The sequence below is a fragment of the Miniopterus natalensis genome, chromosome 8 (assembly GCF_054644295.1).
Source record: "Miniopterus natalensis isolate mMinNat1 chromosome 8, mMinNat1.hap1, whole genome shotgun sequence".
Taxonomy (NCBI): Eukaryota; Metazoa; Chordata; class Mammalia; order Chiroptera; family Miniopteridae; genus Miniopterus; species Miniopterus natalensis.
The window spans coordinates 42,296,314-42,316,052 of record NC_142088.1 but is presented as its reverse complement, the minus strand read 5'-3'; the positions used below and the strand labels follow the sequence as shown (position 1 = coordinate 42,316,052).

Here is a 19,739-nt window from a genome sequence, read left to right as displayed (position 1 = left end):
AATAATTAGTTTAACATTTAACTTTCTATCACCAATTAATTTGTGAATAAACTCAGCCTCAATCTCTAATTCCCAGTGCTTTTTTCTGTAGAAGGTCTCCCATTTAAAGCTTCTGAGCAGGCAGAAGCAGCAGCAGCAGAAACATTTATTAAGCACCTATTGTGTATGCTGAGTGCTGTAGTAAGTAATACTGAATTAGAAGGAATTTACAACCTCAGGCCTCCACTATCTAATATAGATTGTAATAAAAGACCAGAAGTTTAAAAGAAATGAAAAAATATATCAGAATAATGTAGATAGTGACTTCTTATCCCAAGGCCCAAATTTAGGAGTCTTCTTAAGGATATAATAGCTTTTTTTTTTTTGGTAGCAGATGGTGGCCAGCTGTTCTGTCTTTACTGAAGGCCAAACATGAAGGGAAAAAATATGAGAAAGAACTTAATAAACTAAATCTGGATTTTCATACACTAAAGGGAAATGGGCAATTGGGGCTAATTATCAAATTGTCCAAGCCAAAATAGTTTAGTTCCCTCTATTATCTACATAGGATAAAATTATTTGTATGGATTGAATTGTTTGATAATTGTCCTTTATTTTGGGTATCTGAGTAGACAGTCTGGGTGGTCACTGATATAGATTGAGGGTCCCTCAAGGAATATTTTGAACTAGGAGAAGGGTTAACGTTCTTTGCCATATGACTGGGGATGTTTCTACTTAGACACAAGTGATAGTAATCAGATTAGTAGCTACATGATTCTTTGACCAGGATTTGGGCCCATTGTAATTAAACCATAACAATTTTACCTAATGCTTGAAATTAATTTGTAATTAAAAATAATTATGAATACCATTTTCTTTAAAATGTATTTATTTATTCTAATCCTCACCTGAGGATATATTCATTGATTTTATAGAGTGAGAAAGAGGAGGAGAGAGAGAAACATCAATGTGAGATAGAAACATTGATCAGATGCCTCCTGTATTCACCCTGACCAGGAATCGGATCCACAACTGTTTTGGTGTCCGGGACAATGTTCCAACCAACTGAGCTACCTGGCTGGGGCTCCTCTAAATTTTGTAAATATTACAGATAAGACTAAAGTCTTTCTGCACCCCTGATTGCATTTCCCAGGGTCCTGGCCCATGATGACCCCTCTCTAGAGTAGCTACCGTTATTCCTTTGGTAATTTTACCCTTCAGAACACACACACACACACACACACACACACACACACACACACACACACACAAGAAAAAAACACCCTGCTTTTTTAGTTTAACTTGAATCACACATTTTGTACCATTTGGCAACTTGCTTTTCTATTTAACAATATGTATTAGAGATAAACCCATGTTGCTCCATAGCTCTAATACATTCCTTTTAACTCCCTCATTGAAATCAGTAATATTCATTTAGCCATTCCTCTACTGGTGGCTATTGACATTGTGTCCAATTGTTTAGCGATACTCAATAAAAAAATCCTAAATATTAAACGTGTGTAAGAATTTCTTAAGCAGATTTCTTAAGTATGTCTTAAGAATTTCTTAAGTAGATTTTGAGCAATTGACCTTCCCAAGGGAAAATGATGTACTTTAGAAGGTCATTTGGACCTAACAAAGAGAAAAGATGATGGAAAGACATGGGAGCCAGTTTCTTTCCCAGATAGACTGTGTCACGGTAGGCAAGTCATTTCCCTTCCCTTCCCTGGGATTCTTTTTCTCTCAGTCAGTGGTTCTTCATGCATGATAAGCTCCTAGAGGGCTTGTTCAAATACAGATTGCTGAACCTCACCCCCAGAGTTTCTGATTCAGCAGGGGTGTGTGCGCAAGTTTCTAGGTGCTGCTGGTGCTGCTAATCAAGAGCCACTGTCGTAGGTGTATGTTGAGGAGAATAAACTGTGAAAAAAATCATTGTTGAAATTCTAAGAGCCCCAATCAGACTACCTAGGCAAATTTTTAAAGTTTTCCAACTTATCCAAATATAATGACAATAACCCAAGACTAGTCACAGTAACAGTATTGGGTTAATGATAGAAATCAGTTTTAAAAATCACAGAAGCAATTCTTTAGGCCAACAGGCAAGTCAACATAGTATCATTGTTGGAAAGAATCTTAAAGGGCCATTCAGTTCAACTACCTAGCTAAAACTAGAATTGCTTCAGCAACATTCTTGACTTTGTCAATCCACTTACCATTGAACAGTTCCAGAATCTAGGAATTCACTCTCTGGCTCCTGAGGGAGGCCATTCCACAATTTTAGATGTTTGATCACAACTATGATCCTCCTAACCTTGACCAAAACCATCCTTCAGAAGCTTCTATGCATCCACCCCAGTTCTACCTCTGGGCTTTAGAGAACAAAATCTCCCTTCTCTACTTGATGGCAGTCAATTATGTTATCCTAAGTCAATGGTTCTCAAACTCTATAGCACATTGAAATCACCAGAGGAGCTTATTAAAATACAGATTCCTAGTCCAATAGCAGAGATTCTGATTCTGTGTCTGAAGTGTGGCCCAGGAATCTACATCTTTTATGAAATCTTCAGGTGGATCTGATGCAGGTGGTCTGTGCATGACAGTTTAAGAGACTAACAGGGTTCAGGGAAAACTACCCCAAAATATGACACCATGGCATATTGAATAGTTCAAGCTGGAGGAATTTGAGAAATGGCATGTGTAGGAAGGGCTTTCTGACCTTCTCCTGAAGCAGATCATAGAACCCCCGTGTGAGAGGTGGCCTCCCGCCACCTGGAGGAAAGGAACATCCTGATCTCCAAAGAAAAAGGGACAGAGAGGAATCTGAACAGACAGATCTGGTTAAGTTTCCCCCAGTTAACTACACTTAGCTCATACTCTTTGTCCCATCATCTTTCCACAACTCTCCACTCTTCATCAAACCTAGCATAAAACACTCAGGTTTAATAATTTCTTCTGGTCTTCATTTCCTTACAAAGGCTCATCTGTCACATAAAACTTATATTGAACAAATTTGTATGCTTTTCTCCTGTAAATCTGTCTTTGTCAGGCTTCTCATTTTCAGACCCAACCAGTGACCCTAAGAGGGCCAAGGAAAACTTTTCCCTCTCCTACTAGACCCTGTAAAATCTTTTTGTTTCTAAGCTCAATGCCCCCAATGTCCTCAGCAATTCCTCATATAACATGGCTTGCTTCTGTTCACTATCCTGTTTGCTAAATGCTGTTCGCCAGAAGACACCCCAAAATATATTCATTACCCCCCCACCCTGACTTTATTATTTTTCATAGCACTCATTCCTACCCTAATGATGTCCTGTATGTGCTTGCTTAATGTTTGTACTTGTTAAAGTTTTATGAGGGCAGGAATATTATCTGTCTTGCTCACTCATGTCATTCCAGCACTCCCACTAGTATCTGGCACATCAATAGGTCCTAAATAAAGTTTTATTTAATGAAAAAATGAGTAGAATGGGGTGAAAGCAAATTTAATTTAGAAAGTGATGGATGGGAATAACATGGTTATACCAAACCCTAAAACTATCTGAAAAGAATGGTTCATCCTAACACAAGGTATTTGCTTAAGGGTTTTTAAAATAAAGTAAATTTAAAATAACCTTTAAAAAAGTTGGGATTTCAAAAACATCTTTAAAAGATGTAAATTCTTCCCAAACAATGTAATGCAAGAGCAAAATGACCAAGATAAGAGGTACAAATTAAAAATGTCAGGGGTTACAAAAATGTAAGCAGTCTACAATGCCAATACAATTTGTTTTTATCTAAAATGGATGACTCTTGCCCGGCTGGGCGTGGCTCAGCGGTTGAGCATCGACCTAGGATCCAGGCGATCGGGGTTCGATTCCCGGTCAGGGCACATGCCCGGGTTGCGGGCTCGATCAATGACTCTCTCATCGTTGATGTTTCTGTCTCTCTCTCTCCCTCTCCTTTCCTCTCTCTGAAATCAATAAAGATATATTTAAAAATAAATAAATAAATAAATAAATAAATAATAAATAAAATGGATGACTCTTAGCTCTCTCTCCTCTTTCCTCTCTCCTTCCAGGAGTATGAATACTCATTAGTAAAAAAACAGAAAAATTAAATTCATTGTACATATTGTCCATTGTCAGAAGATGTCATTGTCAGAGGACTTTATTGAAAACAAAAGAAAAGTTCAGCCACATTAGTAATTAAAGAAATACAAATTAAAACTATAACTAAATACCACTTTACACCTATTTTGACTGTCATCAATAAGTCTGACAATTCCTTGGACTGACACGGATAGAGAGTAATAGGACTCTCATACCCTACTGATTAGGGTATAAATTGGTGCGATCACTTTTTAAAAATTAAATTTATTAGGATAACATTGGTTAATAAAATTATATAAGTTTCCATGTACAATTCTATAATACATAATCTGTATATTGCATTGTGTTCACCATTCAAAGTCAGATCTTTTTCCATCACCACATTTGACCCCCTTAATGCTTTACTACCCCACCCCCTTTTCTCTGGTAACCACCATGCTCTTGTCTGTATCTATGGCCTCTTGCCTGTTTGTTTATTTTTGTTTGTTCACTTGTTGCTTTCAGTTTTCTGTCCCACATATGACTGTCAACTGGTACAGCCGCTACGGAAAACAGTACGATGCAGATTCCTCAAAAAATTAAGAATAATCATGTGATGCAGCAACCCCTCTCCTGGGCATCTACCTGAAAAACTCGAAAACATTTGTTTGCAAAGATATGTGCACCCCTGTGTTCATTGCAGCGCCATTCACAGTGGCCAAGACACAGAAACAACTGCCGTGCCCTGCAGTAGGTGCCTGGATAAAGAAGAGGCGCTGCATATATACACTGGTGTGATCGCTTTTGAAAACAGTTTGACTTTTTCAGTAAACTCCACCATGAACATATTACACTAACCAATATTTCTCAAAAGTTATAAATAGAAAAGTGGCAGCAGTCCACTAGACCTTTAAGACTGCTTGGTGTCGCTGCATTTACCTAAGTGTGAGGACTTTCTGAGTCTCCTTTGGATCAAACCTCTTACAGCCTGAATTTTTGTACTTCTTTCTTCTTGTTGTTAGAAGATAATTTTCAAGAGAAGGAAAAATCATGACTCACATACAGATGCAATGATGAATATGTTTAACGAATTTATTTTATTTGTGTGATATGAGGGAACCAGGCAGATGTTACAATCAATTCAGAGGAAAAGTCAAAACAGCACAGGCTTATTGAAATAAAGGAATGTTGAGATAAATTGTAAGTGGAGACAAAACTGTTTATTCCACAGTGGGGAGAAAGTCAATCACAATCTTCCCCAGACTAGACAATTTATGTATCTATCAGTTACCTACATTTAGAAAGAGTTGCAAAATAGCTCAAAGAAGATTAACAGGGCTAGGCTCTGATAACCCAGAAGAGTATGCTAACGATAATGTATGTGGTTTCCCATTGCAAACTGATACCCTAGTCCAAATAGAATATTGTTTGGATCGCTCACACATGTGTTAAGGCATGCCTGACAGCTGGTGTCCCAGTAGAGGAAATCAACATTTCTTCTAAGTCAAAAGCCAATATTCCAGATTATTATAGACACAAGTTCCAGTGACCTGGAAAGTGCTGGAGGATCACAGGTCCCTGTTAGAGAGTCATAGATACTACCAGGTGTATACAATAAGAGCTAGGAGTGGATGCAGGTTTGGATGACTGTAAAGAAGCCTGAACTTGGAATTAGAAGACTTGGGTAAGCCTCAGGTCTTCTACTTACTAAGTCTGTGACCTTGAGCCAGTTGTCTTCTCTCTGGCTTTCTCCTCTATACAAACTAAGAATTTTATTGATGACTCTAAGTTTCCTTCCGGACTAAATGTTCATTAGAGTAGCCAACCAATTCCTTGCACAGATGGCCCTGAAGCAGTGCCTGGGCATGGAGAGTTTTGACACAGGACACAGAAGATCTGTTTGTGAGCATGAGGAGAAACTGCTGGATTTGGATGTCCTAGATCCCCAGTGTGCAGCACAGAAGCCCAAAATCTGTGGGAAACTTGGGAAGTTCAGTGACAGAGAAAAAATGATAAGAGAGGAAAGGAAGTTACCAAAGAATAGCCTTCTATCAACTCATGGTTTTGCACGTGACTTTAGCAACATTATAGGGAGTTTGTCACCAGTGTTGGCTCTGTCTCCACTCAGTGGTATCTAAGTGACAGCAAAAGGGAACTGGAACTGTATTAGGGTCCAGAAAAATAGTCCAATTGTGTGTGTGTGTGTGTGTGTGTGTGTGTCTGTGTTTTAGAGGGGTGAGGAGATTTCAAAGAATTGGCTCATATGATTGTGGGGCTGGCAAATCAGAAATCTGCAGGGCAGACTGGCAGGGGACTAAAGTCTTTTCTCTTAAGACTTTCAACTTATTGAATGAGGACCACCCACATAATTTGCTTTATTGAAGTTTTAACAATATTAATTATTTCTGACCAGAAGAACTTAGGTTTTCTTTAATTTTTCTTAGCAAATGTTTTGTACTTTTCAGTGTGCAGGTCTTACACGTTTATTGTTAAATTTATCCCTATGTATTTCACATTTTAAATGTTATTATAAATGATATTGTCTTTTCAATTTCAATTTTAAATTGTTTGTTGCTAGTATATAGAAATGCAACCTTACTAAACTCACTTATTAGTTCTGGTAGTTTTTTTGTAGATTCCATTGCATTTTCTACACAGACTATTGTGTTGTCTTCTAATTAAGATAATTCTACTTATTCCTTTCTTTTACAGATGCCTTTTATTTCTTTCTCTTGTCTTATTACACTGGGGGACCTCTGGTACGATGCCATGACCTGCCCAGACAGGCCCGAACTCAACTCCTGGTTATCCTTCCTCCCCTTAGCTCCACAGGACATCTTCTCTGAGCAGGCTCCTAGGCTTGGCTAAATGACCTAACATGGTCCTACCTACCATTCTGGGGTTCTGAGAGAGTACTGCCTCCCCTCAAAGATAAAAACACAGGCTCAGAGCCTTGGATACAGTCCCAGGGTCTCTGAATGCAAATGTTTTCCAGCAAATTCAGCATTGTATCCTAACTTGTAAAATAATCTTGTAATGCAAAGATAAAGTTAAATGACTCAAGTGCTCATCTGGTATGTTTATTTTTTCCATAAACAGATATGGGAATGTTTGGCAGGAGGAAGGGACATATTTTATATTTTTGCTGATTTTTTTAAATAAGTAAAAACAGCTCTATCTTTAAAAGTCATTCCAAAATAACAGATCAGCCTTGTCTGAGGAATGGCAGGACAATCCTTTGACAAGGAAATTAAGTTTATTTTTTAAGCTTCCAAGGGGTTGAATTTAATTATAGATGGCAGCAAAGAGCAGGGAAAAGATCCTTAAAAGTTTTCAAAAGAAAAACTAAGGTAAGGTGTTTCTAAAAGGACTCTATATTTTTTAAATGGGGAGAATAAAGAAAAGGATAGAGAAAACCCTTTTGTTGGTGTTCTTTGAATCTACCCAGAAATTCTTTTATCTGAAAGTATGGAAGTTCAGTAGAATAAGTATTTTAAGAAGACAAATGTGGTTTTGGTGATTGTATCAAGAAAAACATACCTCCTCTACACCTTGAGACAGATGTGCGGCTCAGCAGACAGAGTCAGCAGCGTTAGGCTATGACCACTTTGCTATCTATGGATTGCTTCAGATGGGACTTTTCAAGGCAGAGTCAAAATTTATACAATGGTGTTACCGGACTACAGGAGTTTGTTCACCTGTGGGCATCAAAGCCCAATCAAATGGGAACAGCAGTTTGCAGCAAAGAAAGTAAAGGTTTATTTAAGGAAATGGCACCAAGCCCAGAATCACAGGTGAGCAAATGCTCTAAGACCTAGCTCCCTGGTGGCTTCTAGGGGATGGGTTATATGGGGGGGGAATAATTAATCATAGTGACTAAGGGGGTTAGGACCATGGTTAGGCTTTGTTCCTAAGATTATTTGATGCTGACCAGGAGCTCACTGTCCTGAGGGCTTAATGATTAAGGGAGTGGACATGCAAGGGAGAGGGAGGTGGGTGAGCCAGGGTCCCCTTGGACTGGACAAGGCCAGTTTCCATCAAAGGAAAGAAGGAGAAAAGGTCAGATTAAAGAAATGAAGTTTTTGCACTGTTACAATAGAATTACAATTTTAAAAAGGTCCTCAAAAAAAAAAAAAAAAAAACAGAAAAAACTAACAATCTGATCAAATATACGGTTCAAAAATGTCCTTTGACTTTTAACAACATGTCCTAGGAAAGAAAACTACAGAATTATCTTGAACCAAACAAATAAGTTACCACTGGCAAGTCTGTGGCACTAGTAAAACAAAATAAAAAATTCTCTTGATCATATAGATATCTCTATGAAAATCATTTTTTCAATCTGTACAAAAGGTCTTCATAAAAATTTAATGGCTATCTACTATGTGATGTTTGATTTTATTTACTTTTTTACTCTTCAGAGGTTATGTTTTCCAAATCTTACCCAGATGAGTATGGCACTTAGCTCAGATATTTCTAGCAGCAGACTTCCCCTCCTGCTGGAAATTATTTTTATAATAGTAATACTAACATTTTATGTGATGATCTTTACTAGAAGAGCTATCTAAATTTCAGCTTTCCAAAACTATTAGGTATTTTGTTTTTTTAATGCAAAAGATATATGTATTCAATATAAATTACAAAGCAATATCAAGAGGGAATATACATAGCAAAAAATATGAAAGTAGGTAAGAGCCAATAAGCATAAATTATGTCTCTTTCACCATCTAGTACATTATTATCAATGCTCAAGAAATATTTGCTCTTAAAAAACAAAGCACGTCCATGGGCCTTGAGCAATTCTTCTATACTAAATCAAATGATGACTAAACATGTTTTATCTTACTCTTATTTTGTAGGTATTATTACTTGGCTTTCAGAGCACATCAAACACCTGTTGCTAGCAAAGAGAGCTGTGTCGCTATCTTGGAAAAGTCCAGATTAGATCACTGGGTGCTGGGAAAAACAAAGGTAATTCTCCCTTTATTGTTCAGATTGTCACCCGTGATGCTCTACTATGTACCCTTGTCTCTTGTCAGTGATATGAACGGCTCTGTAGGTTGTGTAGCTTAGCAGACAAGACCCCAATTTAACAATAATCTTGGCTAGTCTTGGGTCAGGAGTCCCAGGACCTCAAGGACCAGAGGAGGAGGGTATGCCCTTGTTCTGCATATAGTTGGAGAGCCATTTATCATTTCTAGAATGAGATCTTTGAGTTTATTTTAAAATGTCCCTTTTTTTTAATGCTACTTGTTTCAGCACCACATGCAAATACACAAATCATATTAATGACAATAATGAGTGTATTTTATAGTTTTGTCAATTTTTCATTAGACTCTTGTGTTATTTATTGCAAACACTGATTAGAAGTCTCGTAGTGTGTAGCTTTTCATTTGGGAGAACATCACATCCATGCAGGATCCTAGATTTTTATGGTCCATTCTGAATTGCCCCGCATAGCCAGCCTTACCCTGAGTGGTGATGGCAACACTGCTGCTCCTCAGTGTAGAAATTAGGTCACTGTGGGTCATCTGGGACCCTCCCCTGTGAACTTCTGTTGGCTAGGGGTCAGTTCTGTTGGTTAGCGTCTCTATTAGGCTGTGGGGAAAGAGACTAGAGATAAAGCTGAGAAAATGGAATTCATGGCAGAAATGAGGCAGACTTGGGAATATTTGGGATCTCCTAAAGCCTTATTAACTTAATCATATGGTGTATCCATAATCATAGATTGACTCAACCTTAGAAGTGGAATTGTATTAGCTTCCAGGAAGTTCATAATATCAGCATAAGTCAAGTCACTGTAAACTGTATTTAGATAATGGTTTTAATATTTATATTAAGAATGTGCTGTAATAGAATGAGTGTCTGTTTAGGGGCCCAAATGTAATGCTAAAACTAATGTCTTGTTTCAGGTTTTTCTCAAATATTACCATGTCGAGCAGTTAAATTTGCTGTTGCAAGAAGTCATAGGCAGAGTGGTTGTGCTGCAGGCCTATGCCAAGGGGTGGCTTGGAGCCAGGAGGTACAAAAGAGTCAGAGAGGAGAGAGAGAAGGGGGCCACTGCCATCCAGTCAGGTAAACGGTTCTGCATCGTGGCATTTCATTAAGCACTGGTTCTCAGGGGCTTCTTCCCTCCCTTCCTCCCCTGCTTTCTTCCTTCCTTGCTTCAGCAAACATTTACTGAGCGCGTACTACAGGCCAAGTCCTGTGCCAGGTGCTGAGGCTATAGCCGTGAACAAGACCACTATGGTCCCTGACCTCCAGATAATATACAAGCCATCTCAACACACTGTGGCGAGTGACAAGACAGAGGCAGCAGGAAGTGAACAGATGAAAATCCAAATCACACAGACATGTGTCCCAGCTCCCAGATGACTGACATAATTTACCCTTCAGGTCCGTTACCAGGTTTTCAGCATCAGAATTTCTAATGCCACTTCCAGAAGGCTTTTCTAACCCAGACAGAGCTTGGAAACCAAAGGAACAGATCACTAGGCTCCGTCAGATGCCCAGCCCAGCCAGTACCTCCTTGCACACATGTGTGTCATTTATGTTACAAACAGCACTTGGCTCCTGTGCTCTTGATGAGTGACTGTGAAAGCCCCAGCCCATCTTGAACATAGCAGATGATCTCCTTTGTGCTCTCATAATGTTCATTCTGGACTTCCTGACCTCACTCAGCAACGTGGAGAGCTGGGACTCTCTGGGGGGAGCAGAGAGGAGAGGCGGTCATGCTCCTGGTGGGCGGCTTAAACTCCCAGTTCTCTGACTAAAGGACTCAACACAGCAGCGGTGATTCCCCTCTCTTTCTCTTCTTCCCTTCGAAGCTCCATTTCCCTCTACCCTTCCCCAATGCAAGTGTTGTGCTGCTAATTATTCCCCTTGACTCTCCTCTTTGTTTTTCTCTCCTTTAACTTTCAGTTTATATCTTCCTTCCAATAACAAATTGGAACAGGTCAGGCTGTTCCAGTTCTTTCCTGCCCCCAAGTCCTGAAGACAGAGCTTCCTCCATGGGATGGAAGGACAGGGAACCTCCTCACCTGGGATAAGGATCCCTACTCATTCATAAGTGGATGTGGAGTGTTCTAGCAGCTCACTGCCTGCATGAAAATAGCTCCTCCTCAGAAGCATCTCAGACGCCAAGCTGAGAGTACAGAGAGGCCCCTCTTTCCCATCACTGCTCACGTATCTCTGCCTATTTTGTTCAGTGAGAAAGCAGGAGGGAGGAGGAGAGGGGTAATAGATTGGAGGGAAAACAGCTTATATCAATTCCCTGGCACGTTCTTAAATTAATGTCATTCCTAGCACATGGTTTTATATTTTTAGCCTGGAGAGGATATGATGCTCGGAGGAAATTTAAGAAAATAAGCAACAGAAGGAGTGAGTCTGCTGTTCATATTCAAGCAGGTAATTAAAACATCATTTTCATAGCATCCACTTGGAAATATCCAGTGATTAAATTCAGATGAGTTTAGAAAAGCTGAAAGGTTAATAATTCAGGAGCACTGGAATAGGAGTCAGGAATTCTATGGGGGTTTTGGTGCTGTTTCTTGCACACCCCATGTGTGACGATGATGGGAATAAGCCTTACTGGGCATCTGCTGTGTGCCACGCTTGGCTAAGGATGCTTGGAGTAGATATTCTTATATTCCCAATTTTATAGAGGGGGCAACCAAGTCATAGAGAAGTGAAGTAACTTGTCCATGATCACACAGCTAGTCAGTGGCAGAGCCAGCACTGGAACACAGGCAGTTTGGATAGAGTTCACTTCGCATACCTGCCAACTGAAAAAATTCCTTTCCCTCTTGTAGTCACATGGCCCTCATTGTGAAATGAGAGCACTGGCTAAAAAGGTCTGGAAGGTGCCTTCCAACCTTGGAATTCTCTGACTGTATGTTAGACCCATGTCTCAGCATCACAAGTAGGAATAGCTCAGGAACTTTCCCACAAACAGTTTCCCTCACCCAGGCCAGTATGTGGCTGAAGTGGTCCTCTGGACCCCATAGGGTAAGCACGAGGTGGCTCTTGTGGCTCAGCTTGGCCTTGGCTGCCTGAGTACTGTGAGCTCTAGTTCCTGGCTCATCAGTCCCCTCCTTGGTTCCCAGGTCACTCTGCTCTTCTGCAAGTGGCAATATCCACAGTAGCTATCACTCTGGGCTTCCTCTGTCATTTGAAGCTGCATATGACTACTTGGGTAGCTGGAAAAAACAGGCCTCAACATGCCAGGAGCTCCCAGAGCTCAAGACATGGGAGACAGAATGAGAACATGGGCAGTCCAGTGGACTCAGCAGCAGAGAGAGGGGTAGGGTTTCAGGTAAAGCCATGATTGAAGCAAACCTTTAAATCAAATGCCCACAACCTTTTCGAGGAGGTGCAGAACCTGGATCCAGGGATACTCCTCAGAACTCTTTTAGGCCACTATAGAGGCCTGACTGTCTTCATTCAAAACCAAAATATTTGGGAGGAACGGATGTCATTTAAATGCAAATGTGTAACTTTTAACACCATCCCCTAGGAATTCTAAGCCCTGCAACTTCAAAGCCTCAGGAGGAGGGATGCAATTCTAGTTGCAGTTTAAGGAACACAACTCAAAGTGCATTTGTTCCCTACTTGCCCACCTCCCACCACACACACACACACACACACACACACACACACACACACACACACACACACACACACACACACCGTCCCCCTTCAGAGAAGATACTGGGCTGACTTCTGATCTTGCAGTTTGGCCCAAAGCCCAACATATGTTTTAAAACATGAACTTCGAGCTTATATATTGTCGATCCACTGAATCCAGTATGTAGGATCATAAATCAAATATTCCCTCTCTGAAGATCATGTTTGGGGGGCTCCCTATGTTGGTTGCAGAATGACACCAGGTGTTAGACAGGTGGAGCCAGACTGAACCTTGGTTCAGCAACCTTAGTACTTGAGTTCTGGCTAAGAAAGAATTCAGAGTCAAGACTCAAACTATAAGAGAAAGTTTATTTTGAAAGTCACAGAGGTAGAAGTGAGCCATAGAAGAAATGCACTTAGGAAACAAGTTACAGAGACAAAAGAAGGGCCCTTAGAGCTTAAGAGAAAGAGAGAGGCAAGGAAAACATCCTGGGGAAGGCAATGAGGAAAGGTGTGGGCGTGCTCAGGGGTCGATCCCAAAGAATATTCATCAGCTTTCCAGGTGTGTCCCATCTCTCTCCTTCCTGCCATGGAAAAGTCCAACACTGTCTTAAGCAGGGCCAAGGCAAAGGCCAATGCCCAGAGTTTCTGCTTCATAGTCCTTGGAAGCCAGTCCTTAGAAGCCTGTCTCAGGCCCCAGGTGGCAAATAGACCCACATGATTGACTGTTCCCAGGTGGGAGAAAACATGAATGAACAAATGGGGCAAGTGTGGGTCCCAAGCAAGAGAGAAAGCTTTGTTCTCCTGGGGTTTTAACCAGAAGCTTTTACAAACTAGCCAATTAACTTCAGAAGTTTTTGCAGGGTCCAGCTCTGATGGGTCCAATAATTTCTTTCTCAGGTTAGACTGACAGGCCTCTAGGGTCAAGCACCACCCCCTACACCATTTTGACTTTACTGGGCATGCCCTTACCTCTCCCTGCTCCCCCTCCCCACACACAATCGTGTACTGGAGGGGGAAATAGAGAGATGTTAATCCCCTTGGAGAAACAATGCTGTGATTCCCTGGGGTGTAAAGCTGTAGCTTCCTGGTGAAATAAACAGGCTCTGTGTGCCATACCCTTTACTTCCTTTCCTTCATTAATATGTATCTAACTACAGTAACACTTTCAGGGTCCTGATCTCTACTTTGGTCAGTACCTGGGCAGGGGTCCTTAGTCAATGCAGCTCAGCCATAGCGTTGCTTGTCTGGTTCTGCTGCTTTTCTGGGCCTGGAGCTGAAACACAGATCAGCCCTAGATGTTATCCCTAGGGGTTAATGCTTAAGGGACTGGTCGTGCAAGGGCCCACATGGGAATTGCATGAGCCCACTCTCCAGCCCCTTGTTTCTCCTCCAAGGGGGTCTACCACATGACTAGCAACATGCCAAGGGAAGAGGTCAGGGGAGGGTTCGAACAGCATGACCAGCGATAGGAAAAGTCAGGGGGTCTAAACCTCATGATAAGCCACCTGCTAGGGGAGGAAAGGCCACCCTGGAGACGAGCCCTTGTTTTCCTAGTTTTGCCCATTGGTGGGCACCCAGGGCTTAGCACCCTGGTGACCTTCTGTGTCTGGCCCATTGTCCTTGTTCTGCTCATGTCTGTCTAACTGACCTGTTCACATTCTGTTATTGCCAAGTGAACACTGCATAAAAAGTCAGGTCTTCCTCATTGTGATATCAGGACAGACATGGTTACATTACCTCAGTGCAGCACCTAGAGGAGAGGTACCATGGAAGGACAGTTTTGTTTTGTGGAACCAGAGAGAACACATTCCTTTGAGGGGCTTCCTTCCTTTCTTCTTCTTCAGCTCTACAAATATCCCCCTTCCTTAGCCTGGCAGCCAGTGTTTCCACTTATCAAGTGGGTTCAGGAGCTTCCATGAATGCAGTGTGCAGGGGCGTGGATAGGCATGGAGACTAATGCCACCTCTCCCTCTTGGCAGTAGAGTGTGGCAGCCAGAGCAAAAGCGGGCTTTGTCACTGCCTTCAGCCAACACCATGAACAGCAATTGAGGTGCTGGTGTCGTGTCAGCAGAAGAGATCCATGGAGAGGGTAACGACATTTGCCATTTTGCGGGCGGTTTACTTTTACTTGAGAATGTTTTCGTTATCGTCAGATTCAAAGCACGGCTGTGTTTATCTAAAAAGAGAAGCAATTATTCCAACTGTTCTGCTTTGGAGCTTGGTCTTCCCAAACATAACCCTCTCACTAAAAGCTCCTCTTCCTGCCACGAGGACATTTCCTAGCAGAACAAGCCCCTAACATAGTAGCGGTTCTCGTACTTCTGAGGCCTGCAGAAAGAGGCTCAGGGATGTTATCATAGCACAATCTTTTCTGGTTGTTTTCTAAGGTTATTCTGTAATTTATTATTTTTTCAGCAAATCATTTTATTTGAAATTTTTATTCTGTAGAATGCATTTGTTTGCATTTCAAGTTCTGGCCCATAGTCTTTTTTAATGGTGTTGCTAAGATATGTTATATACGTTTAAAAGCAGCCCTTGAAATTTAGGACGCATTTGGCTTACATGTTACTACGGAGCATATTGAAATTTGTTTTCCTTTCATCTCCTTCCCAATAAAAGCAGCCGCACGGCTTATCCCTTTAGCTTCCTCAGAACTTCCTCTCCGAATTCCCGATCTATTACGGCACATTCACATGCCAGAAACAAGATGCCTTTTCATGCTGTCAACCTTTTTCATCTGAAATGTAAATTAATTCTTGCTGGTATGCCTTGACAGAGATCAAAGTCCGGCATTAACCTTCCTGGGCTTTCGCGGGAACCCATCCCCAGGACCTGGCTGCCACTGTTAGGGGACAGTTTTCCTGTTATGGGGCCCTCCTCCAGGCAGCCCTTGGTCTACGAGCCACTATTTCAAAGACTCAGAGTCCTTTTGTAAATGACCTCATTATCACTTTAAACTAGGTGAGAAGTGATCTGCCTGGCTAATTGTGTGTGTGTGTGTGTGTGTGTGTGTGTGTGAGAGAGAGAGAGAGAGAGAGGGAGAGAGGGAGAGAGAGAGAGGAGAGAGAGAGACAGACAGACAGACAGAGGGACACAAGCTGCTGTTGCTGCTTGAACTAATTGTGAGCCCTTCACTCCAGTTCTAGAGCTTGTTGAAGTGGTTCTGACAGCGAGTGATCTCAGTGTGACAGAGGGAGGGACTAGGCTCCAGATTGGAAACCTCTCCCCTTTGCTCAGTGGGTCATTTGTTGCCTGTCAGTCTTTGAGGGAGGCCACATTTGCATTTTCAAAATAAACAGATGCCTTTCAAATACATGAGCCGGTGGTCTGGAGATCTCTGCGGGCCCAAACTGTTCGCCAGCCAGTGATCAAATGCTGGAAGAGAAAACAAGCAGAAAAAAATACCCTAGGTAGATGCACACAGATTCCCTATGGATATAGCAGTGCTCCTGCAATAGAAGGCCTTTATGAGAGGCGGGGACCTCGGGAGGGAGAGCTGAGGATCCCAAGCCAAAGTGCAGTCTATCAGTCTCCTTGGGGAGTGAGTGGGGGAGAGGGGGGTGTAGGGGGCACAAGGAGGTGGCAACTTTGGATGCCATCTTGGTAAGAAGTGGCATGTGTTTTTATTATAGGTTAATAGTGATAATAGGCTTTTGCCATAAGAAAGCATTTTCCTTTTAACACCAAAGAATTAAACATATACACTTTTAAATCAGAATAATAAGATTGTACATATTAGTGTTCAAATAGATGGGGTATTCTAAGTAAAAACTAGCATTTATATATTATTCCATTACTAATCTTTTTAAGATGAACTCAAGTTTCAGAAAGTGGATATAACTAGATTTATTCAACTAAAAATGCATACATTCCTCAGTAAATACTATCAAAACAAACAAACTGTGGGGAATTTTTAAAAGAGTTACGTCTCATTATTTAAGTTTTCAGAAGTACTGTCTTTAAAACTGACTTTCTAATTCAAGCGAGTGCAAAGTGGTGGACCTCCCGGTCTTAGAGGGGAATGCCTCAAGTAGGTGACAGTGGAGGCCTAGGGGCTGGGAGCAGAATTTCAGAGTATTCGCCTGAGGGGCAGGCTCTTCCATGCCCCCCTACTCCCCAGGAGCAGGAAGAGCCCATAGGTTTATGGCACATTTTCACCTGATTGCTTCAGTGCTGTGGACGTTGCTGTTTTCTCTTTCTCTCTGTCCTGTGACCAGCTTCCTACTTACTCTCCGACTTGGCCCTTCCAACAACACAGATGTTATCAGAAGATAACAATAGCGCTAAAAGATGACGGCCATTTCTCCTTCTGATGCGCTTTGGGAAAAGTGCTTTTCAGAATACGAACCATGACTCTGCCAAGGCTGAGGGGCCCCTTCCAGAGCCTGTGAACACGCATTTTAAACTGGCTGCTGCTAGAACCGCCGGGCTCTTCCTGTGACGCCAGCTGATGGGAGTTGCTTTAAATGCTGATTGCAGGGGAGAAAGCAGGCATCATGTCCAGACAGGCTCTGGCACACTGGGACGCAGTTTCACATAGCAACTTAGAGGCTATTTAACTTCTTTCAGAAACTTGGCTCTGCAGCATGAGAGAATGAAGTTTTTAGTGTTTAAAACTGCCTGAACTTTTAAACCTCTGTCAGTACAAGGACTCCTTCTAGCCTTTTCTAACTTTAAAGGCTGGTTCCTTTAGCACTGTTGGAGAGCTGGCAACGACTAACTGTATAGTCGCAGCAATTTCCCAGAAGTACACTTCCAGAACTATCCCGAGGTATGCAGGGCAACTGCATTTTAAATTAGAAATTTTCTTTCTTTCATTCACTTATTCAGCTACTATTTGTTAAGCACCTGCTTTATGCTGGACTACTGTGGTGAGCAATGGGATTTAATTTGAGGCTTTAAATTTCCCATATCCAATACAGAGGGCTATAAAGCACACTGTCCCTCAAAGGGATACTGTTTGTATAAATCGAGCAGTCTATATTATGTCAACACTCATTGGAAGGGGGTTTACAAAACTCCAGTGCAAAACAGTCGAAATCATTATCAAATATAGCTGAGGATATACATTAAATGACCCATGCTTCTTGAAGGTAAAAATGGTCATAGCAGATATTTTTCATTCTAACAAAACTGTGCATAAGCAGATTGTTGAACACAAACCAAACAGTAGAGGGAGGTCGTTGAGTGAATGTACCATTGAGGGAAAAGATCCACATTGAACAAACAAGAAAAACAAGCCTGCTCTCTCTCATGCCCCCATCCTCCTTTCTAAGTCTCTATTTGTCATTCTACCTCTATCCCACCGTTTCTTCATTCACTCCATTTCTCTGTTAGAAAGATTCCTCATCACCTCACACAAAAGCTTAATTTCTGAAAATGTGAGAGAAAACAGGTTCCAAACTTTTCTTGGTCATCAGGCAGAAGCCAGCTGCCTGTCCTTGGCTGATGTGTTAGGCCATGTCCAAAAGAATTCACTGGTGCACCTGGGCTTGGGATGAGCTGTGAACTGCAAACCAGTTCCACTGTCTTCCTAACCTTTGTTTAACAGAAAACCAGGTGCCCTTCAGGCTTATGCAAGGGGTCCTGCTTAGTCCACTCACACACTGTCTGGGTTTCTCTAACCCTGTCAAGAGCTGTAGTTGATTGGATGAGGAAAATGTTTGGGACAGGATTGGGATATATTAAGATTTACTTTAGGAAGATGTGCCTTGTTTGTGAGTAGGATCAGCACCTACAGAGAGCCTCTGAAGCACGGCTTAGAGGAAGTGACTTATAGCAGAGAAATGGGCTCTGCCAAATTTCAATTAGGCACAAACAATAGACTTCTTGCCATGAAGTAACTTTGAAGGCAGAGGAAAATCTTTTGCTGTGAAATCAAATTATTGCCCATATTAGAAGTAGACACTCAGAGGACAGGGTGCTGTTTATCTAGTGCACGGAGAGGAAGCTGCAAAGGCATCATGGGCTGAGGTCTTCTTACACCTGATGTCATATGGCATGGCATGGAAATGTGCTTAAGGTGTTGGCATCCCCCAGGACTCAAGATTCAAACTTCAGAGTCTCTTGAATTTGAAATCAGTTTCTCCATTATAGACCTCATGTGGAGCTCCAAAACCCGGCTGCAAAGAGGTGGTGTCTGAAATGGTGTCTCCACCACCTCAACACTGAGAGGGACAACATCATAATGATCAATAACACACTCAAGTTGCCTTTACTTTTTGAAATATTCTGTATTTTTAAAAGATAGAATTCTAAAATGTGGTAAAACATTTTAGAACATTTATTAGTTACTTAGCCCACATAATAAAGGAACATTTACAGAAGAAATTAACTGTGCTTTGGCAAGATGATCGGATTTTTCCCCCTCAAAAGTCTCCTGTGTATAGAAAGGCAGATTTTGTTTTCTACCTTAATAGATGAAACAGAAACAAAGGGAGTTTAAATAACTTGTCTCCCCTTATGTGTTATGTGAGTTTAAGAATTGTTATCAGAGCCCTCATCTGAGTCTTCACCCAGGGCTTTTTTCAGTAGACCGTGCTCTACCATTGGTTTCCTTCTTGGATATGGCCCGTGGACATGGGGTACCAGTCAAAGCGTTGGAAAGAGTTTTATTTACCATCCTAAGCACGGACTTTGCAGTCAAAACAATGGACTTTAAATCCTGGCTATGCCACCATTTGTCATATGGTTTAGGAAAAATTAGTTGACTTCTGAGCCTGTTTCCTCATCTGTAAAATGGGACTCATTAAAGCCTAATTCTCAGGACTAATTGTGAAGATAATAGCAGAAGAGATATGCAAAGCATCCTGCACAGCACTCACACAGAGTAGGCAGTAACTAACTGTCAGTTCCTTTTCTGTACTGCCTTTCTAAATGTGTACTTAACCAGGGAAAAAAATCAGTCTTCTAGGGTGAGCATAATAATGTTATAACTTCAAAAAGATGAAACTATTTCTCTCATTTTCAGAGAAAAAAAACCATTACCTGCCAAATCTCAAATACAGTAACATTAAAATCTTCATAAAAGAGAATTTTCCAAATTTTAACTTATGCTTATTTGAC

The 19,739-nt window shown here is 41.3% G+C and overlaps 1 protein-coding gene across 2 annotated transcripts in view; it reads left to right on the top strand.

Annotated features, from left to right (window-relative positions):
- Nucleotides 1-19,739, top strand: part of MYO3B (myosin IIIB) — a 323,317-nt gene that overhangs the window by 197,859 nt on the left and 105,719 nt on the right. The window contains exons 25-27 of one of the 2 annotated variants that reach the window (XM_016224834.2): nt 8,906-9,017; nt 9,959-10,121; nt 11,373-11,453. In XM_016224834.2, the coding sequence (XP_016080320.2) occupies nt 8,906-9,017; nt 9,959-10,121; nt 11,373-11,453 (356 nt within the window). The remainder of the gene's footprint in view (nt 1-8,905; nt 9,018-9,958; nt 10,122-11,372; nt 11,454-19,739) is intronic. The other variant, XM_087819421.1, reaches the window with a different exon arrangement.